At 46.4% G+C, this 26,032-nt stretch overlaps 1 protein-coding gene and 1 long non-coding RNA gene across 2 annotated transcripts in view; both read right to left on the bottom strand.

The window, feature by feature from the left end:
- TRIM71 (tripartite motif containing 71) overlaps positions 1-25,366 on the bottom strand; it is a 71,184-nt gene extending 45,818 nt beyond the window's left edge. Inside the window, exon 1 of the mRNA XM_021071552.2 lies at positions 24,491-25,366. Within this exon, the coding sequence (XP_020927211.1) occupies positions 24,491-25,345 (855 nt within the window). The 5' untranslated portion in view covers positions 25,346-25,366. The remainder of the gene's footprint in view (positions 1-24,490) is intronic.
- LOC146397249 (uncharacterized) lies at positions 9,712-15,067 on the bottom strand. Its single transcript, XR_014822700.1, has 2 exons — positions 13,037-15,067; positions 9,712-12,750 (listed from the first exon to the last, which is right to left on the bottom strand). It is a non-coding gene; the product is annotated as an uncharacterized LOC146397249 (long non-coding RNA).
- Positions 25,367-26,032: the final 666 nt, after the last annotated feature.

The following is a 26,032-nucleotide window of genomic DNA, read 5'->3' as shown; positions in this document are numbered from 1 at the left end:
TTATAAAGCCCCTCCCTCTCCTGGGGCACCACTTAAATCTGTTTCTCCTAGTTCCCATCGTGGCTCAGCAATTAACGAATCCGACTAGCATCCATGAGGATGCAGGTTTGATCCCTGGCCTTGCTCAGAGGGTTAAGGATTGCTGGCATTGCCTTGAACTGTGGTGTAGGTTCAGACAAGGCTTGGATCCCAAGTTGCTGTGGCTGTGGTGTAGGCAGGTGGCTACAGCTCATATTGGACCCCTAGCCTGGGAACCTCCATATGCCCTGGGTGCAGCCCTAAAAAGACAAAAAGACAACAACAACAACAAGCTCTCTCTCAAAGGGGGCCACCTGCATTAGAACCCCAGGGTGCTTGTGAAATTGGAACCCTACTCCAGTTTTAAAGAATCAGAATCTCTGTGGGGTAGGGAGCCCCAGGGTCAAATAAGATAAGGCTGATTTAAACAAGAATAAAAAATGAAATGAGAAAATATAAGCACGCTCATATAGTGGGCAATCACTAAAAATATTCCTTGTATAAAATACTTTAATACTTCTGCTCTAATAGCTTAGGACACTTCCCCCCCTTTATTTCACCTCCTGGAACCTTAGTCAAAAAGTGCATTATCTGATATTATTTGCATAACGTTAAATTCAAGAGCTCCTCCACGAATGGGAGCCAGGCCCAGATTAACTGTAGCTTTGGGGTTTGGCTCTGCACCTTCCCCAAAAGGCAAAAAATAAGAGTTTTCAGGGAGGTTCTAACTACCACTGGGCAAAAAGACTCTTTCCCAGAACGTTCCTTGTCCTCAGCTAGGCTAGAACAGAAAATCCAGTGGTTAACGGGATAAGCATAACAAGCCTGCTTCCTGGGGAACATTAAATACACTTAATTAAAACCCTGCAGAACAGGGAGGCAGGAGATGAGTTAGCAGGGGGAAAGGAGCAAGCTGCTAGCGCAAGAGGTGATGCCTGCCCTCCCAGAGCTCTCTAACCCTTAAACATGTTAGATTCAATGTGCTGCACCCCAGCCATCATCCCATTTGACAGGTCCCAGCATCCATTCCTTAAATTAAAGGCCACTCTGAAGGCCTGTCCCATGAGCTGGCAACCTCAAAGGCTTTATTCATCAAAAATGAAGCTTACAGAGGAGTTACTGCTGTATCTTAAAATGCTGGTAATTGAAACAAAGGGGAACTGGGGTGGAGAAGGATCTTCTGAAGTGCAGTAATCACTCAACCCTCCATTACGGCCTCTTCCCATCTCTCCCCACCTGACACCGTCACACAGGCCAGATCCGGGGGACTGGAAGCAGCAGGGAGCAGAGCCCCCAAGCGTGTGAGGTCATACCCCTCCAGGACTCCCTTGCCATCTCCATCCAGCCCACCTACCCACCTCCAGCTCGCAGACCCAGGGAGCCCTTGCCCAGTCACCATCTCTCTAGCCCAGGTCCCGCTGGGAAAGGTTCAAGCTACCACCCCTGATAATCCTACAAGGCTTCCCACTCCATCTTCCAATTATAGAAAACCAAGGGCATCACCATCAAAAAGCATTTATTAAGCACCTAACTGCCTAGAGTCTGGGCAAAGATTCAGAGGGGCCTGGCCCCTGCCCTGGGAGAGGGTCATTTATGACCATTAAGGCCAGAGTAAGGCAGGCTCCCAGAGGCCCATAAAACTCCCAGGGAAGGAAGTGGGGATTAACCATTTCCTCCCACCTCTCAAGAAGGGGTTTCAAACTCTACCAAATTGCATGATAGGAGGGTTCCAGGACGGGGTTAATGGGGGGCGTGAGTCAGAAGATCCTACACCTGACCACGTCCTCTACTGGAGGACATGACTAACCCTGGGGTCCCTTGAGTTGCTTTGACTTTTACAGATGAGAGCTTTTGAGGCCATGCGGTCCCAGTGGCTCTGGGACACATTCTAGCAAGTCTTCTCGCCACCCCTAGGCAAGGGTCTGGACTCTGTCCAGGGAGGGACAAGACATACAATGAGGATTACATGTTTATTTGACAAGTTCTATGCTGGTGCAATGGCTTAATTCTCTTACACACTCATCAGCCAGATTTATTGGATCAAAACCTGTCCCTATTCCAGGCAATTTACAACTCCCTCATTTTTCATTCAAATTATATTGAAATTTATTTCAGCAACTCTTACCCAAACCTAAGAACGGCTTACAAAGAAAGCCAACAACATGCAGAAACAAGCTTGAATCAGGAAAGGAGAAGCATGTCAATGAGCCATCCTGAATTGAAACCAGGAATTTGGCTCTGAGCTTCCTGGCAGTCAAAGCAAGAAGTGTAATACTACATCATTATGTCACTGTCAAACAATCAGTTTCAGATGGCCAAGAGTTTTCCTGGCAGCAAATTCAAACACAGTAGTGAACCTGTCAATTCCCCTCCTCCCTCCTCTGCAGTCACAGACACATAGAAAACACATGTGGGTGATCTGCTCTCTAGATTTCCCTTCTCCCTGCCTCTGAGATGCAGAAATCTCTGCTGAAGTCTTAAGGACAATCTTTCTCTTCCTACAGAGAAGATGGTGCAGGTGCCCAGAACCCTTATGGTGTGTAGAATGAGTTCTCCCAAAATCCTCTTCTAGAAATCCCAGGAACTACTCTTTCCTAAACTACTGCCCAAACCCTTTAGACAGGCACACACTCCACCCTACTCCCATGATGGCCTGTGAGGGGCGGCCACTAAGACCCCAGAGTGTTTGGACCAGGAGAGGGGCTAGCACTTGGTTTCCAAGTCAAGCTTCCACCTCCCCCCATTTTTAGCCAGGACCCCCTTTCATTGCCAGGTGGTAGGGTTGACTGGGGTGAGGGTGAGGTGGTCAGAGAGGTGCTATTCTAGGTATTCTGTCCTGTGAAAACCTGCTGTCACCTGTGAGGAACCCTGCAACAAAGGTCAGTAGGACCCAAATACAGAATAGGGGATGGGTGGGTCCTGTGGGGAAAAGCCCTACGGGTTGGGTATTGCAGCCCCTCCCAATAACTTTAAAGAGTGTCAGAAGTAGAGATGCCATATAAAATACACCCCTGCCTGGTTAAATTTCAATTTTCAACAGACAACTTTTCATATTAGCATGTCCCAAATACTGCATGGGACATTCATACCAAAAGATTATTTACTGTTTATGAACTGGGCATCCTGGGGGGTTGGGAGGAGCTAGAACTGACAGTCCAGGTCAGGAGGCTTCCTGGTGAGTTCTATGGGGGGGGGGGGGGGCGTCCTAGCTGGGTGAGGAGGGGAGGGCGGAACTTTGAGTTTACTCCGCATTGGCTTATCAACAAGTTTTTCTTTCTTTTTTTTTTTTTAATGGGGGAGGGTCTTTTGTTTGACTGTGGTTAGGACAAAAGCTGGCTCACCAAATCCAGCCCAGAGGTGACTGAGCTAGGAGATGCACCCCCAGCCCCACCCCCATCTGAGCCCTAAGAACCACCTCCTCGGGAGACATAAAGCTTCCATGGTGCTGGCCACTCAAGCCAAGGCTTCAACATTCCAGGAGGCAGCCATTCCCGCCCTTCAGGAGGAACAAAGAGCCTGGGGAGGAATTCCTGCTGCCCCAAGCATGGGGGTGGGGTGGTGTCCAAACAAAACTAGGCCGAAAAAAGCACCCTAGGTGGAAACCCACTCCCTCCACGTCCTGTGGGAGGAACGAGAAGGCCCAAGGAGAGACTCTAGCACAGTTATTTAAATTCAACCTTACAAAGGCGGAATGCATCCTGGGGGCTGAGTCTCTAACTGCGATGGAGTAAAGTTCAAGAGAGAAAAATCTCTAAAGGAAACAGGCCCAAAGCTCCAAATTTAATCATTAACTTTATCTTGAGGGTCTTTGTATTCTTGCTATGAGCTAGTTTTTACAGTAACCAACACGCAAACATTTCACTGTCCTTCAAAACACAGAGGGTGGGATTTGCCAGCTTGTTTTTAAAACTGCAGCTCCCACCTCATCATGGGTGATCCCAGGCAGATTCCAATCAGGGATATCCAGCACAAAGGACCTCTGGAGGGGCAGAAGGGGGCAGAGAGCTGGAGAATCAGCCCATATGCTGGAGCACCCACCTCTGAGACCACAAGAGGCTCAGCTTCAGAGAAGTCTGGGGACAGGTTCTCTTTCACTTTGAAGGCTGAGGTGGTTCCAAGGGTGACCACGTTCCCATGAAAGTTCCCTTTCACCATCCCCAACCACAGGTTTTAAAGGGGGCCCAACATCTCCCAAGCCTGAGCCTGTTTGAATTAACTCCGTAAACACTGGCTGAACATTTGCTTTGCAGATAAAGTTCTAATCGCTAAAGGAGTCCTCAGCAAAGTGCTTCCTAGTTTATCAAATGCCCTCAAAGACTCCCAACTCCCAGGTCTTTCTTCCTGGAGCCGCTAATGGTCCTGGCCATCTACCCAGGTCCCTCCCCACCTGACTACCACCCTGGGGGGGAAAAAAGTTAACTTTAATGCCTTGTACCCCGTTGTTAAGAGTATCTGACCCTTATTCTGTCCCAGCTCCAGCTCAACCTCCTGCCTCCTTCAGTAAATCCAGTTCTCGCAGGAGGCCAGATACCATACACAGAGAAAGGGGAAAAGAGGAGGGCAAGTGCAGAAACCAACTCTTAAATCCAGACAGTGTCAGGCGGTTAAGGACCCCTCCCCCACAACCAAACTCAATAATCAGCTTTCTAAACTGAAGACTCAACAATTCTGTCCACAGGAAATAGCCTAAAACCAGTGGAAGGCGGTTCTGAATGACATTTACAGTGGCTGGTTCAGGGCAAGGAACTGCCCCCCACCCCAAAGTGAAGTGTCCTTCGGAACAAATCAAGTTTTCTAAGAAACACGAAACCAAAAATCTTCTGAAAAGGAAGAGTCTTTGGAAATGGAAGACACCCACCTGTCACCTCCAGGTGATCTGACAGGCCTGGAAAGCTATGCATTTTCTCAGAAATGACCACTATCATGGGCCTAGTCTCAAGGACGAGAGCCCTCTGAAGGACACGACACCAGCACTCTGCTGTTAGGACTTTACTTCTCTACCCTTTCCTGAGCCCTGAAATCTTTCACACATAAGCATATAAGACCCACTCAACAAGTTTAGTACTTTTACGTGTAACATCATTCACCAGAATATCCCCAATCCCTCGTCATTCTCTTTCCCTCGACAGTGATGTAAGGGTCCCCAGAAGAACACATCTGTACTAGTCCATTGTGTCCTCAAACACCCAGAGAGCAGGAGAGAGCAGGCACATGGCCGGTGTTCAATGAGAAGTGTGTTGATTGAATGGAATTCACTTCCACACTTTCCAAGCAATCCTTGAGGAATTTGCCTCCCAGCAGGCAACTGCTAGCTGAGAAACAATGTTCTCTGACCATTTGTATTGTGGCCCTGGAACAGCAAACATTTAAAAGAAGGAGGGAAGGGGGAGATATATGACCTGGGCCATTGCAGGCCTCAGAGGTGAAGATCTTAGGGCAACCTTACATCTTACCACCACATCAGCAATCAACCAGGACACCAGGCATGGTAACTTTCCATCATCTGAGACTCAGTAACATCCAAAGGCCTCCGCCTCACTCCGGTTTCCATAAATCCTCCCCAAGACCCAGGACCAGAGCAGCAGGCCAAAGTCTCCAGAGATTATCACTGAAAGGTATGGCAGCAAAGAAACTTTCTAGGAAGGTAGAAATGTTCCATCTTGATTGGGGTGGTGGTAGCAGTGTGTCAAAATGCAGCAAAAACGTGTGCTTGACATGACTGCATTTCATTGTGCCTAAACTACATCTCAATAAAGATGATAATAAGTAAATGGGTTGTATACTGTCATGTAAGGATGTGCCAGATTGATTACTAGATTTAAAAAACACAATAGAAGATAATGTGAGAAAAAGAATTTATGTCAATGTGCGACTGGGTCGCTTTGCTGTATAGCAGAAATTGAACATTGTAAACGACAATAAAAAAATTTTTTAATTAAAACAGCGAAATGGGAGTTTCCGTCGTGGCACAGCGGAAATGAATCTGACTAGGAACCATGAGGTTGCTGGTTTGATCCCTGGCCTTGCTCAGTGGGTTAAGGATGCGGCTGTGTTGCCTTGAGCTGTGGTGTAGGATCTGGAGTTGCTGTGATGTAGGCCGGCACTGTAGCTCTGAATGGACCCCTAGCCTGGGAATTCCCATATACCGAGGGTGCAACCCTAGAAAAGACAAAAGACAAAAAAAAAAAAAAAAAAAAATTGTATACGGCATCTAGTTCTACATTATTTCAAAACACCTTTATTAACTTACTCTGCAGGAGTAAGGATTAAAGGATGGATACAGTCATATGGATCATGTTGCAAAAGCATAGGAAATGAAACCAATGATACAGTCCAACCTGTTACCAGTAGTTACATCTGGGGCGTGGAATTAGCAAGTTGTATATTTTTCGCTACTTAGCACTTGCCTGTGTTAAAATGACTAGTTATTTCTCTTTCAGTTTAAAAGCCCAATGAAGATAAAAACTAAAGGGAGAAAAGGCAGGTCGGTAGGGCCCTGCCCAATAACTGGTACCCCCAGTAGGTAACAGCACAACACACACTTAAAACACTGATGATGTGTAACAGGCTCACACCAATTCAAGCACTGGCACTTATCTGCTATCTATTTTCTTAATAGCTAGTGAACATCAAAGAGATTTTTAAGAGATCACCAATATATGACCACAAAGCATGAACACTCAATTACATACATAAAACTGCAACCCAGTTGGCAGTCAACGAGTACAGGCCTTTAATACACCCTCTCTTGACCTCCAGCTAACAGCTATATTCAGAACTGCTTCCCAGAAATGTAAGGGTTCAGAGAAAAAGGGGAAATGAGACCATTCACTAACAGTCAGGACATCAGACTCATCATTTATTCTAGATAAAGTTAGATCCCACCTCCTATGATACAGAGACAATATATTCTAAAGTAGGATTAAAGACACAAAAAAGAAAGTAAAAGATGACCAACAATCACACTAAAATTTAAAATGTAAGGATTCCCCTGGTAGCACGAAGTTTCAATCCCTGGCCCAGGAACTTCCACATGCCTCAGGGGAGACTAAAAAATAAAATGAAGTTTAAAATATTATACCAAGTTAAGTTGAGGCAGTGCAAGGTCCTTTGTAAGAAACAAACAGCTAGTACTTGGTATTTTTCCAAAATGCCTACAAATCGATTTAAAACAAAGGCAAAACAGGAAACAATGCAATCAGGGGAGGAGATCCAAATGGTCAATAAACAAATGAAAAGATGCCCACCCCACAGTAATCACAGAATTGCAAAGTAAAACAACAGGAGGAGCCATTTTTCTCCCATTAGATTGAAGGCAACAGGGCCGGCCGGGCGGGGGCGGGGCTGGGGGGAGGGAGGGAAAAGTGGCCGTCAGAGAGGACAGCTCTCGAGAACAAATTAACATTTCAAATGTGCCTCTCCAGGATCTTAGCAAGTCCCTAGCAGAGGGGAGCAGGGGGATCTTCCTTCCAGAAGTATCAGGGCTTGAAGTGAGGGCAACAGCCAAGGCAGAGAAAATCCCAGGTAGGGGAACAACGAAGTAAACTCCACATCATGAAGACCAAATCTGGACCAGTCATTATTATTATTATGACAAGCAAGGTAAGTACAGGAAAATAGCTACACGTTGTTAGGACTATATTTCTGCCTCCCTCCCTCCCTCCCTCTGTGCGTGTGATAGAGATGGGGGGAATGGCTATTAAGGTTTGGAAGAAAACACTTTGGGAAGAAGCAGGACTGGGATACACTTAAAAAAAAATTTTACAGATAATCTGAAGAAAGATATTTGTGCATTACTTGCACAATTAAATCAGGACCAGAATTAACTGGTCCAAGTAACTTCCCGGGAATCCAAGGTAGTCCTGAGAAAGATCTCAATTTTCCACTTTACCAGCAAAGACAAACTAAGGATGGTAAAGGAAGGAAAGAAAAGTCAAATAAATATAGCCACAGACACACATATATTCACCGAAATGACCACCCAAAATGACAAGTGATGCAAAGTCTAAACAAAATGTCGGTTAAGAGGGGGGGACTTTTCAAAGTTAAAAGAATACAAATTTAAAACAAAATTGTTACCTCTTCCCCCCCTTTCAAGCCCCTGACAATGTCTGCAAAAGTTCTATGGTTTTTATGAAGCACTCATTCATCTGGATTCCTCTTTTTTGTTCACTATGGCAAACCAGTCTGCCTTGAACACCAAGAAGGGGTGAGACCCTCCCCACTGTAAGTGCCGAATGAAAGGCAAGAAATCAAAATGAGAAGCACCTGGCAGACAGGACAGGGACACCTCCCCAGTTAGTTTTCCAATGTTATACCTTGGATATCCCAGGCACTCCCATGCAACACCCCCTCCCCATCATGTTTCACAAGCAAGCAACCAGGACCCAACCCGAAACGCTATCCTTTCTCCCAAACCAAGATTAAAACACTGCCTTCCCCTCCTCATCTTCATCATTTGATCTTATACGTTTCTTCAGTTTTATTCCCATGTATTTATCTGCTGTTTTTCATGCATTTTGGGGGGTAGGGTGGAGAAGAGAATTGGTTTTGCATCCCAACAAGCAATCAAACAAATAAAAGCTTAAAACTAACTTCTCTGTAAACCAACTATAATGGGAAAAAATTATTTTAAAAAAATTAAAATTATTTAAAAAAAAAACTTCTCTGGGGTTAGAACAAAATAGCACTGATAAAACATTAAATTCAGACAAATTCTGTGGTTGGTTCTGCAGTAGACCCTACACAACCAATACAGGAAAAAACAACAAAACCACTAATGCGAACGAATGCCAAAACCAGCAAATGTGAACACCATTTTTTCCTTTATGAGGGAGGGAAACATTTGCTTTCCAACTTCAAAACTAGCTGCACTAGAAGCATTTCAATCTGAGATGCCCAGGTATATGCAGCACCCTTTTTCTGCATGTTTGTTTTTTTTATGTCACTAACATGTAAATATAACTAAAATTATACTTTAGTTCTTTGATCTCAAGGCACAGCTGTCTTTTTACTGCGCAATACACTTAAGGATGAAGATTACAAAATTAGTAGTTGTGGCAACCTCAAATGTTGTCTAAAATTAGAGGATTCTGCTAATCCTCCATAAATCAGTTTCCATTTAATACCATTATATTTATGAAATATAAACCCAAACCCAAAACCCCCCTTTTTCCCCTACTAATAATCTTCAGCTTAGAGACATGTCTACCTTACTTCACCCACACTTATAGGGAGGAGAGTCTTTTCAAGATTTCTATCGATGACCAGAGCTGTGTTTTATTTTAATTTTTTTAAAAAATTAGGTCGAATCGAAGCTATACCTGCTGGCCTACACCACAGCCACAGCAATGCCAGATCCGAGCCGCATCTGCGACCTACACCACAGCTCAGGGCAATGCCGGATCCTTAACCCACTGAGGAAGGCCAGGGATTGAACCCTCAACCCTATGGTTCCTAGATGGATTCATTTCTGCCGCACCACAAGAGGAACTCAGTGTGTTTTATTTTTTTATCTGCATTCAAATGGCTTTCTAAAAATCCAGGAAAATAAATTTTCCAAAGAGGAAAAAAAAGGGAAATTGTTCTAAATAAGTTATTAACAATAAAGCACAGGACTGGCGGGTGGCTGGCAGGTGCTTCCACTATCCCCAAAGCAGTTCCCTCATGTTGAACTTGTCCCTCTCCCTCTCATTTTGTTTTGTTTTGTTTTGTTTTGTTTTGGGCCGTACCCACAGCATGCTTAAGTTACCGGGCCAGGCATTGAACCCTCGCCACAGCAGTGACAATGCCAAGTCCTTATCCTGCTGAGCCACCAGGGAACACTTTCACTTATATTTATATACGGGGCACACTGCAATTTTTTCACCAGTTAATACTTCATTTGATTCTCAGACAGCCCAGACAGTCCTAGGGAGACGAATTCGCATTACCATCCTACAGAGGGATGAGTAAGCAGAGGCTCAGAGCCACACAATTATGCTGACAAATGTTCCAGATCAAAATGGGGGCTCCATCCAGCAAGAGACAGTAACCACCAACACTCAACACAGCCCTGCTCATATTCCAGGCATTAACATAAATAGTCACAATCTTCAAAAACAGGAAACACAAGTGCCTTTCAACTGGTGAGTGTATAAACTGTGGTACATTCATACAATGGAAAACTACTCAGCAACAAATACGGAGGAACTCCTGATCCTGGCAGGCCTGCGAGGATTCGTGCATGCAGCTTCTACACTGTCAGATTCCCTGTCACCAGCCTGCAGATAAAACCACAGGACTGGAGAATAGGTCAGTGGCTGCCTGAGGCTGGGGGACTGGCATCTGTGCTCTCGATTGAGTGGAGACTCTCCATTGAGAGACTCCTTTCTGCTCTCAATTGAAACTGCTCTCGATTGTATGGAGTAGTGACTCAATGGACACTGCATGCTCTTGTCCAAAGATGCCGAACTGCCTACTAAAAAAAGGGGAGCCTAACAATGTACTGACCTCAATAAACAAAAACAAATACCAAAAAGTCAAAATAGGAAATCACTAGACTAGGAAGAAGTGTGGCCTTTCCCTCTCAGCCTAAGGAACTGCCCCCTGAACTGCAGGACAAAGCGCAGGGGGCGGGGGTGGTGCCGGCCCTCCTGAAGGCTGAGAGGAAGGGGAAGCAGGGACCTGGAGCTCCTTCCTGCAGGACTGAGGCTCCTCCCCTCACTCTAACCATAATACGCTGGAACAGTCTAGCTGACCACAGAGATACCCACAGACGCCCCTGCACACCAGGGGCAGGCCCAGGCAGCCCCACAGAGGGGTCAGACCAAATCAAGACCTTTGTGGAAGGCAGAGAGCACCCCCACAATCCCAAATTGGTGAGTTCCACAAGGAAAGGGAATGGGGGCTATTTTGCTGACTCCCCAAGGGCCTCCAAACTTTATACCAAACCCATTTTCATAGAAATTCAGGTCTGTTTACATGAAAATTGTTTGCACATATTTCATTTTTATTTAAACCATGTAATTAAACAAGTACAAAGGACCAAACAAAAAGCAGCAGTCTCTCTCAGAAGTGTAACTGGAGGGAGCTAGATGCAGGGTACGGGCTGCCTGTGGCCAGTGCAGCCTGCAGGCAAGTCAACAGCCAGCTGGATGAGTCAGCGTGTAAACACAGACAGTAAGGGGCAACAGCTTTGGACACATACTGGTTCCTTAGCCTAAGGTCCCCAACCCTAACTGCCCCCACCCTGATATTTTCATGAAAATTTCAAAAGGAATTAAACGCCAAATGGTGCTGCCTGCCAGGAGCTAGAGCCCAAATGGGATGCCATCACCCCAAAAGTAGTGTTCATTCGCTGAGTTCTTCCAGCCTCAAGCCCATCCTCCTGAGTAGACCATATCTCCATTCCTCAGCTGAATCCCTATGACTCTGACAGCAGGAGATGCAAGTCTGAGAAAGGATCTGCTCTAAGCTGTCTGCTTCCTGGGTCATACCTCACAGACTTCTTACTCCAGCAACTCTGGGTCGTCCCAGTGGCAGCACCAGATGCCAGTTTTCTAACACTCAAAAACCAGCTTCAGAGTTCCCGTCGTGGCTTAACTGTTAATGAACCCAACCCAACTAGCACCTATGAGGACTCGGGTTCCATCCCTGGCCTCACTCAGTGGGTTAAGGATCCAGCATTGCCATGAGCTGTGGTGTAGGTTAAGATGAGGCTCAGATCTCGAGTTGCTGTGGCTGTGGTGTAGGCTGGCAGCTATAGCTCCCATTCGACCCTTAGCTTGGGAACCTCCATATGCCCTAAAAAGACACACACAAAGAAGCAGCTTCATCAATCTCCACCCAGGGGCCAAACCCATAGGGACCCTCCTAAGTATGAACCACTTCAACTTCTCTCTTCATCAGCCCTAGGAGGGGAGGTAGCTGTCTCCCACACCTGCTACTTCGAAGATACCCCCATGCTCCCCTCCTTGCAGTGCAGCTTCCTAGTTAACAACTCAAATACCAGTCAACAATTCTTCACGTTAAATTACCAGTTCAAGTAACTAAAGCGACTCTGGCTCCAAACTAATATTTCCTTTACATATCAAAAGCCACCCCCCAATAAGGGTGAAAAAAGAGGAGATCTGATCAAAAAGTAAAACTACCACACATCATTCAGCAATTCTACTCCTGGGCAGATATCCATAAAAAATGAGAACACTAAATAAAAACAAACAAGCACCCCCAGTGTTCATACCAGCACAATTTACAATAGCCAAGATGTCAAAACCACCCAAGTGCCTATCAAGAGATGAATGGATAAAGATGTGGTACATATATACAATGGAAGACTTCTCAGCAATAAAAAATGAAATAATGCCATCTGCGGCAACATGGATGGACCTAGAGAATAGTATGCTTAGTGAAAGAAGTCAGAGAAAGATAAAGGCAGTATGACACCAGTTATTTGTGGAATCTAAAAAATAAAAATGAATAGCAAAACAGAAGTGGGAGCAAGATGGGGTATGGGATTAAGAAGTCCCAACTATTATGTATAACATGGATAAGCAACAAGGATATACTGTACAGCATAGGTAATAATAGCCATTATTTTTGGCCATGCCTGCAGCACAGGGAAGTTCCCATGCCAGGGACCAAACCTGTGCCACAGCAGTGGCCCGAGCCACAGCAGTGACAATGCCAAGTCCTCAACCACTAGGCCACCAGGGAACTCTCTATAATAACTTTTAATTATCTATAAAAATACTGAATCAGGAGTTCCCGTCGTGGCGCAGTGGTTAACGAATCCGACTAGGAACCATGAGGTTGCGGGTTCGGTCCCTGCGCTTGCTCGGTGGGTTAACGATCTGGCGTTGCCGTGAGCTGTGGTGTAAGTTGCAGATGCAGCTCGGATCCCGCGTTGCTGTGGCTCTGGTGTAGGCCGGAGACTACAGCTCTGATTAGACCCCTAGCCTGGGAACCTCCATATGCCGCGGGGGCGGCCCAAGAAATAGCAAAGAAAGAAAAAAAAAAAAAAAAAGACAAAAAATACTGAATCACTATGCTGTACACTTGACACTAATATTGTAAATCAACTATACCTCATTTTAAAAAGGGGAGGGAAGAAGGGGACCCTAACACCTTTCTTAGGGATGCTCAAAGGAAAAATCAGATAAAAGGTCAAGATTACACACTCCTCTAGAGTCAATCCAACACAAGTTCCTAGAAACTACTGCCTTTCTTCCCCCCTTCTATCTAAAATTGCACCCTTCTCCAAATTCATCTTAAAGTCTTTTCCGCTCATCAGAACCTCTATTTAGAGGCCATGAGCTTTAACATTTAGATACCCTCTGGTAATTAGACCACATGTAAAGCAGCCCCCTCCCCACTCATTTACTTTCTTCCAGTTCTTTCTGTCTTTCCCAAGACACAAACCAGGTTCAGGTAGGAAACAGGTGGCAGACTGCTCTTAGACATCTTCAGCATGGAGCCCAATTCTCAGCAGCAAACATCCAAATATCTTGATGACAAATCTTAACACATCAAGTCCTGCCAGCAATGAGGAACTGCCCAAATTATCTCACAGTATCAGATATTGCTTGGCCATCAACTAGGAGGTATTTTTTAAGGAAGACAAGCAGCATATTTAATTTCATGAAAAAGGAATTTTACCCATTTGGCCGCCAATTGCAGGAAAAGTTGAAGGGAGTTTTTTCCCCAGGATATTAACACATAGTTTTTGTGTGTGTGTATACTGAAACATAAATTTTTCTAACTCCTTCTTCAAAGGCCCTTCATGTAAATCATAACTCCTCCCCACAAATAGGTCTCTAAAACTTAACTACTCCTACCACTTCCATCTGAAAGGTCAGAAATCAAAGTTAAGTGACCTGTCTGAGGTCACACAGCTACTTCGGGGTAACATCAGGCTGTGAACCCAAGTCTTACTTTGAAAGCTCACGCTCTTGTCTTTATAACAAGAAGCTACAAGCATTTTCCCATTTACTCTTTCCTTTTTAATCCCACAACCTTCCCCTCCTTCTACATAATGTGAGAGGTGATATTTTCAGGGCATTCTATGGCTTGAAAAGGAAAAAGTCTCCTTTGTTTCTGGCAAAGGGATGAAGGCAGCAGCAAGAGCATCTTCTGATTAAACCCCACTGGCATTATCATCACTGAGAACTGACAATCTGGCAACATCTTTCTGGAATTGGTCCTCAACTCCATTAACATCAACAAAGGTCATATCTGTTGTAAGAGCCCCTACCCACCAGTGCCAGAAAGACTTGCCCTAAAGTGCTGGAGCCACCATGGGAAGGTACTAGGGGGAGGGGGATGGCTTCTACTGCCTTAGACCTCAGACAGAACAGGCCTTTGTTAGAGGCTGGCATGCAGAGGAAGCAGCCTTTCCACTTTGATATTGTAGAGATCTCCTAGGAGACTTAGCCATCATGCTAAGAGATTAATTAAAACACAAGGGAGTTCCCAATGTGGCTCAGCAGGTTAAGAACCTGACGAGGTGTCCGTGAGGATGCAGGTTCAATCCCTGGCCTCACTCAGTGGGTTAAGGATTAGCATAGGTTGGAAGCTGCAGCTCTGATTCGACCCGTAGCCCAGGAAATTCCATGTGCCACAGGTGTGGCAGTGAGAAACACATGCACACACAAAACTAAAGGCCTCTTCCCTACAACTTTAATGTTCTTGTTCTGGTAATATTCCACATTAATTCTGAAAGGAGAGGTAGTCACATTAACGAGGGTCATACTCACTTTTGCCAAGAGACCATACGACTGCCCACTTGTAATTACCTGATCCCATTTAATTTTCTCCTTAGGAGTTCCTGTTGTGGCTCAGTGGAAACAAATCTGACTAGTATCCATGAGGACTCAGGTTAAACCCCTGGCCTTGTTCAGTGGGCTAAGGATCTGGCATTGCCATGAGCTGTGGTGTAGGTCGAAGAGGCAGCTTGGATCTTGTGTTGCTGTGGCTGTAGTGTAGGCCAAGAGATTCGACCCCTAGCCTGGGAACTTCCATATGCCACAGGTGCTGCTCTAAAAGACCAAAAAAAAAAAAAAAAAAAAAAAAAAACAAACCCCCAAAACTTAGAAATAACAAAAAACAAGGGAAAACCCAAGAAGCTAAAGAATCAACAATAAATATTAAATATCAGATTTTTAAGAACTATTTTAAAAAATAAATTTGCCAGGAGTTCCTGTTTGGCTCAATAGGGTTAAAGATCTGGCATTGTCACTGCTGTGGCACAGCTTCAATCCCTGGCCCAGGAACTTTCATATGCCGAGAGTGTGGCCCCAAAAAACAAATAAATTTGCCAAATATCGTACATAAATAACATGAAAAAAGTGCTGGACCAGGCAAGTTCCTGATCAACAAAATAATTTCATCATCCCAGTCGGTCTTCCCATGTGTAAAGTCGCAGTTTTTCTATCATCATTTAAGGCCTTTTTTTATAATAACTGAAATTTCCTCTTCAGGAGCACCTTAACACATATCTGACAATACTGTGAAATTAATGCTTACAAAATATTCCAGTCCCTGAAAGTAGACTGTTCCCCTGAGCAAGTCGATGCATTTCTTTGAAAAGCCAGTTTCAAAGATCAAGACACACAACATTGTAAATCAACTCTATTCTAATTTTTTTAAGTTTTTATTTTTAAATTTTTAAATTTTCTTAAAAAAATTTTTATTAAAAAATTTTTAAATGACATGAAAGATCAAGACTTTAAAGATTAATGGTTCTCAAATACATCATACAAAATACAACCAGAAAAACTGGCCTTCCATCTTAAAAAAAAAAAAAAATGCTAAGGGCATATATATAGATATAACCTCTAAATACACTTGTGTGTGCCCATCTTTTCCACTAGACTTGGGGAGCCCTATAACCCCAAGATGATCTATACCAGAAGTTAAAGCTGAGTTCCAGTTTTTCGCAAGTGACACATGGTTTATACGTTTCTCCAGTTCACCTTGCATCACCTGAAAGACTTACCACATTACTGAGATCATATTAAACTGACAGAGAAGCACAGCTCAGCCACAATTTCCAACACTAACAATTAGTTTTCTTCTACTGCACCTCCTTCTAGGAGAAAGGAAGAGTGGGGAGTCTGCTTCAAACGCTCTTAACAATTTATTAATAAAAGCTATTACAAGTGTATACAATTGCCTTCTACTGTGGGACACTGTGCTACAGAGAGTTTAAATATATTAACTCGAATCCTTACAACACTGGCAAGTGTTATGGCCACTTTATTACAGGTGAGAAAACCAAGGCAGAGCAAAAATTTCAACCTAAAACATTCAACACTGTCTCAACATTGTCTACAAGTGCTTCAGTAAAAATAAAGCTAAATAAAAAGACAATCTTCAGTGAGAAACACAACAAAAAACATTTTTCCAACTACCATTAAAACTTTGTTTACCAAATCCACCTTCTGTTCAACACTTATCCAGTACAAACCTACGGATGATCCCAAAAGAAAGACCTTCTCTTCCTCTGACATTGATCCCAAAGCAAGGCAGAGGGCACAGATCAAAATCTGTTGATACGGTCTATCTAACCACACATAATCATGACTGCTGATGCTACGTATTCACAACTCTCTCTCTCTCTCTTTTGGTTTGATCACAGGTGTAGCTGGAAAAGTTCCCAGGTGAGGGACAGAACCCATGCCACAGCAGGGACCAGAGCCACTGCAATGACAATGCCAGATCCTTTAAGTGACTGCACCACCAGAGAACTCCCCACAGTTCTCATTTTCAAAACACCTGTGAATATGTTCTATCAGATCTATATTTAGCAGCAAAATCTATGTGTGACGATTTTGCAGTACGAGAGCATTTTTATGATTATCCTACTTAGTCCAAGACATGAAAGAAGTCTGCAAAACCCACTGGCATTCCAAAAAAACACACATTGGGAGTAGGTTTTTTTTGTCTTTTTAGGGCCAAATCCACAGCATATGGAAGTTCCCAGGCTAGGGGTCCAATCAGAGCTGTAGCTGCCAGCCTACACCACAACCGCAGCAACATGGGATCCAAGCTGAGGCTGCAACATACACCACAGCTCACGGCAACGCCAGATCCTTAACCCACTGAGCAAGGGCAGGGATCAAAACTGCGTCCTCATGGATACTAGTCAGGTTTATTAACCACTGAACCATGATGGAACTCCAAAAAAACGTTTTTAATTACAAACAGTTAAGGATAGAAGGAAATTGGCTGACTGACCCTCCCAGAAGTAAAGGATACAGCTGCTGACAGATGTCCTCATCAGCTCAGAGCTTCCAAAGTCCACTCTCAGACTCTCAAAATTCACAAGGTGTGGGAGCCAGGTGGTGATGGCTTCAGTCTACACAACTGACCCCTGACCCACTTCATTCTCCTGTGTACACTGCTCTGCTTCATTCAAATTCCATCGTGGCTCAGTGGTTAATGAACCCGAATAGCACCCACGAGGACTTGGGTTCAATCCCTGGCCTCACTCAGTGGGTTAAGGATCCAGCATTGCCATGGCTGTTGTGTAGGCTGGTGGCTACAGCTCCAATTGGGAACCTCCATATGCCTGGGTGCAGCCCTAAAAGACCACGCCCCTACCCGCAAAAAAAAAAAAAAGGTCTCACTTGATGATGCTCACTTACTGATGCTCAGGTAATAAAAATCTACACTGACTTCAGAATGAATCTCCCAAATCTCAACTGGGTTGGGTAGGAGATGAAAGCCAGGAATTGGGTGTGTTCCCCTGTTTTATCCACCCTACTTTCAAACTGACTATGAAGAAACTATCGAAAGCATGAAGGAAGCTGGAGATGCAATCTGAAGGTGAAAGCATTATACGGAATAGGGTTTAAACCAAGCAGTTTCAGATGTAAATCGTCAATGCTCAGCCTGCCCACTCCTACCACCTGTCAATCAAATAGTCAATCTGGTTTCAGTCAATTTGGTTTGTGGGTACAGACAAAACCTCAAAGGGAGAGAAATAATTTAGTACTGAAGAAGCACAGGTCATATCAACTGAAGAGGAAAGATGGCTCAAGGTTTCTCCTGCAAGTCACAAAGCTGGAAAGGTCAAGAGAAGGGGGGACAGAGTGGGCCACAAGTGGCATCTTGCACTCTTTAAGCAATTGTAATTTTTTTTTTTTTTAAGGGCCACACTTGAGCATATGGAGGTTCCCAGGCTAGGGGTAGAATTGGAGCTGAGGCTGCCTGCCTAAGCCATAGCCACAGCAACGCCAGAACCAAGATAACAGAGATGGCAAAAACAGTGTTAGTAAGCCAAGCCTTCAACTCTTTGTTAGTGTTATGCGGAAAGGGGTGGGAGGGAGAAGAAACACTACCTTGAAACTACCTGCATGGTACAATTCTTCTCAACCTTTCCCTTAAGTGTCATGAAAAATGACATCAAAATGGTCCTTTATTTGCTAAAAAAATGAATACATCTGAAATAAACTCACCCTGTGGGAGGAACTAGCAAGAATTGGCAACCCATGTGACATAAGTTAGCACCAAAAGAAATAAAATTTGAAAGGGGTAGAGTTATAAAATTATCAAATAAGTCAAAAGTCCTCAAAATCAGAAAAACTTTCAAACTGTTTCTTCTCCTGGAAAACTACTTCAACAACAAAAGCATTTTAACCATCTCACCTCCTCATTTATAGCTTCCCCCAAAACTAACTCCCTTTCTACACAAGCACAGTTTGGGTTTCTTCTTTTGCTGTTGTATTTTGTTCTTTTCTTACTGCTGTCATCTGTGGCATATGGAAGTTCCCAGGTCAAGGGTCACATTGGAGCTGCAGCTACTAACCTATGTCACAGCCACAGCAGATCTAAGCTGCATCTTTTAACAAAACCCCAGCTTGCAACAATGCCAGCGATTGAACCTGCATCCTCACAGAAACAACGCTGGGTCCTTAACCCACCAAGTCACAATGGGAACTCCAGCACATAGTTTTTTAAAAATGAAAACACAAAAAGCCAAACAGGGAGTTCCCGTCGTGGCACAGTGGTTAACAAATCCAACTAGGAACCATGAGGTTGTGGGTTCGATCCCTGGCCTTGTTCAGTGGGTTAAGGATCCAGCGTTGCCATGAGCTGTGGTGTAGGTTGCAGACGCGGCTCAGATCCCAAGTTGCTGTGGCTCTGGCATAGGCTGGTGCCTACGGCTCTGATTTGACCCCTAGCCTGGGAACCTCCATATGTCACAGGAGCGGCCCAAGAAATGGCAAAAAGACAAAAATAAATAAATAAATAAAAGTAAAAAATAAAAAAAGGCAACAATTGATTTAAAAAAAAAAAAAAGCCAAAGTTGCGCTCAAAGTTTTATATTAGGAGAGGATTGTTTCCACGAAGTAGTGCTTTAGGAAATGATATATTGTAATGTTGATTTTAGCATTCTGAAATCCGAAAAGGACTCTCTAAAATTAGTATATAAATACTAATAAGGAGCTATAAAATTGGAAGAAAAACTGGGGTGAAAAAGGGAATTTTACTCAACCTTCAAACACTTTCATACTTCTTTATTCCATGTACAAACTATTTAGCTTGAAAACACCCAAATCATTAAAAAAATGTATAAACCAAAGTCTGAGAGAAAATGCCTGTTTTGTTCCTAAAATATCTTCACTGTTTCTGAAATACATATTCCTAGCTTTGGAAATAAAAATCTTGTAGACCAAAAGCAGGTCTATGAAACCCCCAAACCAGTGTTTACTTCTTAGGAAGAAAAATCAGTCACAAGTCTTTCCAGACAGTGCTAATACCACAGCCTCAGTATTACCCGCATCCTTTATGACTCTGGGCTATGCCTGCCACAGAACCGCAATGGTACAAGCTTTCCAAATGGGCAAGGGCCCAACTTCCCTGGGAGCCATGTCGATGAAACCCATCTCAGCACTTTAATGGAAGAGGTACATTCCTCAGCTTAAATGTTAATATTTTTTAAAAGCCCACAGAGACTACATACAAAGCTAACTTACTAAAATGTCAATAATAAACATTTTTCTCCCATCCATTTTCACTAAGCATTTTCTTAATTCAACAGATTTCAGTCTACAAATATCCACCTACTGAAATGAATTCAAAGCAGGAACCTCCAATTAGTTCCAAGGTATGGAAAGTTTGGTTTTCTGGTAAATAAGTGAGGTGTATGTGCTGAGCAGACACACATCTACCTAGTCCTGCAGAACTGGTCAAAGATGGGGCGAAGAAACAACTAGAATACCTATTTCTATTCATTTTACTCTCTTGTCTTTATCAAAAAAAAAAAAAAAAAAGACTTTTGGTGTAAAATTTTAGTTTACACAGCACATGCATACAATTTAAAAACATACACTGGGGAATAAAGCTGATGCTCTTTCAGTCTCAAAAACAAACAAACAAACAAAAAGACCCCACAAAAATACATTTGGTATATATGCCTGAAAAAAAGCTTAGACTCTGGGAATGCAGGATAAAAACATATTGGTGCCAATAGTGGTACAATCCCCATTCACAGTGATTTATTCAAAATAAGATACAAGAATTCATTTCGCAACCAATTATTCTAGGCAGAAAACCGCCTTCCTCCAAGTGGTTTGAGGGTGATTTTTGGAGTGTTGTTTCCTGGGGAAAGATAGTTCCCCCACCCTCACCCCAAGCCTAGGATGGCTCAATATTCAGGGTCATATTTAGCTGGAACTCTAGAACATCTTATCAGGGCGCCTTTTTTTTTTTTTTTTTTTTTTTTTTTTAAGTCCAATTTAGGGACTGGAGTTCCTGTGGAGGCTCAGGTGTTAACAAATCTGACCAGCATCCATGAGGATGCAGTTCCATCCCTAGGCTCCCCCTCAGTGGGTTAAGGATCCCAAGTTGCTGTGAGCTGTGGTGTATGTAGGTTGCAGACCCAATCGGGTCCTGTGTGGGTTGTGACTCTGGCATAGGCTGGCAGCTGTAGCTCGGATTCGACCCCTAACTTGGGAATGTCCATATGCCGCGGGTGCAGCCCTAAAAAGCAAAAAATGTCAATGTAGGGACTGAAAATAAATTTTATCAGTACCCGCACCCCATTTTTCATCCAGAAGACTCAAGAAAATCCACTCCTACCTCCATCCCCCACCCCAGCCTTCCTAACTGGGAACAATATTGCTATCCTCCAGCTACAAAATATCCCTCAGCTCTAGAGGGCAACTGTGTCACTCCTACCCCACCCCTCAGTGACAGGGACCTGAATATGCTAAGACCACTCTTGGCTTCTGCCCTTTTACGGAATCCTGCTCCCCAGCCCTGAACATGCATCCTTTCTGCTCCCAGTGTCGCCTCCAGGGCAGCCAAGGGCTCACAGCCGCTAAGTGACAGCACAGCATTAAAGGACACCTCGTGACTGGAGCAGTGTGCTCCAGTCCCGCTCACCCCTCTCCCTCTCCCCCGAATGTCCGCAGACCCTTTTTCCGCCCTGCAGTATATCCCCTTCCCCCTCACCCAGTCTCCGGGTTAGCGGGGTTAGCCGGGCTCCGGCTGGCTCACCGCGGCTCTGCCTCCGCCCGCCCTTACCCTGCCGCGCGGCCAGCGGTCCGCCCATCCCCAGCCTGGCTGGCCTTTCCGACTGGCCACCAAAGAAAAAAATTCAAAGTTTGTTTTTCAAATGGGCCAAATACAACCCATCATTTCGGTGGAAAATCAGCTCCCTCCTTTTAGGTTTTAAACATGTTTTAAACGAAGTGCTTGAACACCTTGTCAGTCCGAATGATGCTTAAGGAAAGCAGTCTTTGAGAAGAGACCCTACCAGCCGCCTCCTGCACCCCAAGGTGGCCCTAGGTAGTTGGAGGCACCCTCCCTAAAGTTAAAGGGGGGGAGGGGGGCTTCCCAAGGTCAGGTGGCATGAGTCACCATAAGGCAAGGGCACCCTGAATTATTTAATGAAGCCTGTTGACATGGGAGGCAACTCAGTATAAAGGTGCACATTTCAAAAATTGAAGTCGATTTGTACCTATTGTAAAAGACAAGGATTTAGGCTTTCAGTCTGTCATAGTTAAATAGAGAGCAGGTGATTCAGCCTCCAAAGTGCCCTCCGGCTCCTTTTCCCAATCAGAAGAATGGTTTTTTTAAAGGAACAATATCCCAAACTGTTAAGGATCTCTCCCTGGTAAGGAGAGAAAGAATTTAGGTCACGGGTGGGACCCCTTAGAGAATCTGGTTCTTTCCCTCCTAAGACTGTACTTCTCCACTCACAGCATTGGCTTGTCCCTTTACACTTCAATTCTTTAACATCCCAAAGCCAGGGATGATTAAAGTCTAAAAATGAATTTCCAATTTTCTTCTTTTAATGAAAAACCAAGGAGGGGAAAGTACAATTGTGCTCCTTGGAGCAAAATTCATTTTTAAAAGCATAGTTGGTCTAACAGTGTAATACCTCAATGCGTTTTTCCAAACAACTTTAACTAGTACTGCACTCCTTAAGAAATAAGACGTTCTGGGCATCCAGGTACCTCCCAGGGTGGGGGGAGCACCACTCCTCACTTCACACGCTCCCATACCGTTTGAATGGTTTTATAATTTAAAAAGTGTATAAACCTTTTACAAGTCTAGCAACACTGAGCATCTACTGTTTTGGCCCAAATAAAACATATGCGGATCTTTAACTGGGAATATAAATAAAACCTGACATTTAAACTCAACTGCAGGGAGGGAGGGTTCAGTCAACGCCCCTGCCAGGAGGGAAACTGTGGCGGATTCAAGGCGCCCTCTCCTTCCCTTCTTCCTCCCCCTGGACGCTAACCTTCCCAGGGAATTGGCTCCCTCTTTCCATTCCCAGGATTCGGGAATTTGAGTTAAATGCCGATCCGAATCCCACTTCTGAAAGAACCTACTAGAAACATTCACCAACGAATGTGGGGAAACTTTTAAGATTAGTTCATTCAAAGATTTAAAAAGGAAGGAAAAGAATTAACTGCCTCCGAGGCTTTATACCTAGAAAGGAACTTTTAAAATGAGGCGTCCATAACAAGTTAAGATTAGAATTTCAACTTTTTTCTCAATAGGAGAAGCCGGCCGGCAGGCAATAGCTCCGCCCTTCTTCCCAAATAACAGGTTAGGAGTGGAAAAGTCTGCGCTGTGCAAGCTTCTGCGGTGCTCGGTACCGGACGCCCAGTCTACCTCTCAGGCAGCAACTCCCACCAGGACTTTAAAAGCCTCTGCGGTCTCCTGCTCCCTTCCAAAGCAAGACTGTAGCACCAAGGATCCACAGGTAGATCGCATTAAATTACCGACCCTCTTAGCAGAGGCTGAGCCTCAAAACTCTGGATCCCTTCCTCTAACTAAGGTTTGAATGAGTGGAAGGTGTCACACGATGTGAAAAATAAGCAAGATAGTTTAAGATAGTTTTCATGCAACAGCCAAAAGAGCCTAATCAAGCCCAAAGGGTGGCGAGCAGTCGGGTCGGCTAGTTTTCAAAGGCAAGTCAAACCCCTGGTCGAACAGGGTGAGGACACCTCCCAACCAGGGAAACTGGTTCCCGTAGGGATCGAAGCCGGGGGCGGCCCAAGGACTCCCAGATGGATGAGGGCAAGGGGCAAGGTCCCCCGATTCCACTTCTCTGGGCGCAGAAGTGGGCCCACGAGGCCGAAGGTCGAATCCACGGGCCAGGACATAGGTTTTTCACTGTGCGGGAACAGATGAGCTGAAGACCCGAGGGCCCTTGGCCTTAGAAAATCACCAGCTACCCCCTTACCACACCCAAGTTGGCAACAACTTCTATACTGTCCCAACAAAAAATATAGTCCCTCCCTCACAAGCGAGCACGTGGAAAGCAGGTCTACACGGGAACACGCACCCCACACCCACCCACACTGCCATCTCCTCCTGGCTCATTCCCCACTTAAAAACGACAATCGACAAGTTTTACAAACAAAAAGGAGAAAAGCTAAAGGAGAGACCTCAGCACGCTGGGAGGCCTCTGGTGTGCCCGCACAAGACCACGTCTACACAGACACACAAACACGCTTCCATCCCGTGACTTACTTAAAACAATAGCCTGCACGCTTCGTCACACAGAAATAAAGAAATAAATGTCCATAAAGAATGGGGGGGGGGGTCCTCTTCAATCTCGGGAACCGTCGAGGGGCAGAGTAGGGTCCCTAGCACATGGAGGCTAGGTCTACACAGACACACGAATCTACCTCTTCCCAGCTGACGCCTTTAAGGGACAACGGTTGCCACGTTCGGCCGCACGGAAAATTAGATACGGAGGTGAGGACTCTGCGTTATGGGAGCCCTCACAGCCCGCATACAAAGGCCGGGTTCACACACACTTCCCCGGCCAGGATCTGCTTAGTGGAAGCGACTGCCACGTAGCTAAACGAAAAACGACAAACCCCCAAAAAGGAGAGGCCCCCTCGCCTCGCTCGGGGTCAGGCCCAGAAGCGCCCGCGAGCACGCACGCGGCCCCTGGGGGACGGATTCGAGCCCCACGCCACCCAGCTGCAGCCACCGCGGGAGCGGCCCCTGCACTTACCTCATCGTCGTGGTGCTGGCAGAAGCCGAGGCGCTCGGGGAAGACCGAAAGGATGGAAAAGGGAGCGCCAGAGAAGGACGGCCCAAGCCCGAGCTGCTGAGCCGCGGCGGCGGCCGCGGGGCCAGGCGGGCCGCGTTCGATGTAGTGGTCCTTGGTGAGGCGCACGCGCTGGTGCGCGCGGACGCAGTTGTCGCACAGGTGCTCCTGGCAGTCAAGGCAGCGAGACGAGGCCGCGTTGCCCTCGTCGCAGGAGCTGCAGCCGTGGGGTCGACGCAGCAGCAGCGCCGACGGGGAGGCGGCGGGGCCGCCTGGCGCTGAGCGTGGAGGCGCGGGCGGTGGCGGCGCGGGCGGGAGCGGCTGCGGCGCCGAGGCGGCCGCGCGCGGGTGCGCGTGGTGCGCGTGGTGCCGGTGGTTGCTGTGGCCGCCAGCGCCCGCCGCTGCGCCGGCTCGTCCGTTCTTGGGCGGCGGCTCCTCGGCCGTGGCCACCACGGCGTCGAGCAGGTTGCTAAGCAGGAAGGCAGACGAGGGCAGCGCGTCCATGCCCGCCGCCTCGGCCAGCACGACCTTCTGGTCGCACACGGGGCAGCGCAGCTTGAGCGGCTCTCCTGGCGCGCCACCGCCCGCCGCCGGCAGCCGGTGCGCCTCGAGGCAAGGGCGGCAAAAGGCGTGCAGGCAGGGCAAGACGTGCAGGCGGCGCGCCGCGGCCCCGGGGCCCCCGCCACCGCCCCCCGACGACGTGGACGTCTGCGAAGACGACGACGACGCCGACGAGTTGGAGGAAAGCGGCGCCGGCGAGCCGCACATCTCCTTGCACAGCAGGCAGATCTGGAAGTCGGTCTCGGGGAACGAAGCCATTTGCAACCAGGCCGGGAGGAGGGAGGAGACCAGAGAGGAAGAGGAGGAGGAGAGGAGAGCGCGGACGAGGTGGGTGGGGGAGCCGCTGACTCACTCAGAAAAAGGCATCGATTAGGCCTGCGATCCGGGAGCCGGCATCAGAGCGGCGCGGCCCGCGCGCTGCCACCCCCGACGCTGCGGGCATTAAATGCCACTCTCCAGAGGCGACACAGATTCCTCCCGGAGGAGGACGTGGGGGCCGCGTGCCTTCCGAAGCGGGAGCGCCGGAACAAGTCCTGACACGCGAGGGGAGAGCGGGGCAGGGAGGTCAGAGGACTCCCTGGAGCAGCTACAGCTTAGCTTCTCGCCAGCCAAGGGGAGTCCCCCAAAGTCGAGTCCTCTGTGCAATCCCAGTCCCGGCGGAAGAAGCAGAATTTGGTTCGACGAGTATTTGGTGCGTGGTTTTTCTTTAAACGGATTTACTTAGTCTCTTCTTGGGACAGTAAGTAAGGCTCCCCAAACGAGTAAAGGCGGGAGCGGCGCGACGCCGAGCCCGTGTCCCCCCGCGCGACGCCGGCCGCCCCGCCGCATGACGCGGCGGCCAGGGGCTCTTGGGTGGCCCGGCGTGCGGCGCTCCGGGCTTGCGCACAGCCCGGCGCGGCCTCCCTGCAGGGCGGTCGGCCCCGCCGCAGCTGCAGCTAGTGGGGG

The sequence above is a fragment of the Sus scrofa genome, chromosome 13, assembly GCF_054392235.1.
Source record: "Sus scrofa isolate SSC_HxYL_T2T_F1_AM1 chromosome 13, Sscrofa_HxYL_maternal_Yorkshire_Landrace_v2.0, whole genome shotgun sequence".
In the NCBI taxonomy this organism is placed as follows: domain Eukaryota; kingdom Metazoa; phylum Chordata; class Mammalia; order Artiodactyla; family Suidae; genus Sus; species Sus scrofa.
This window is presented reverse-complemented; position numbering and strand designations above follow the sequence as displayed.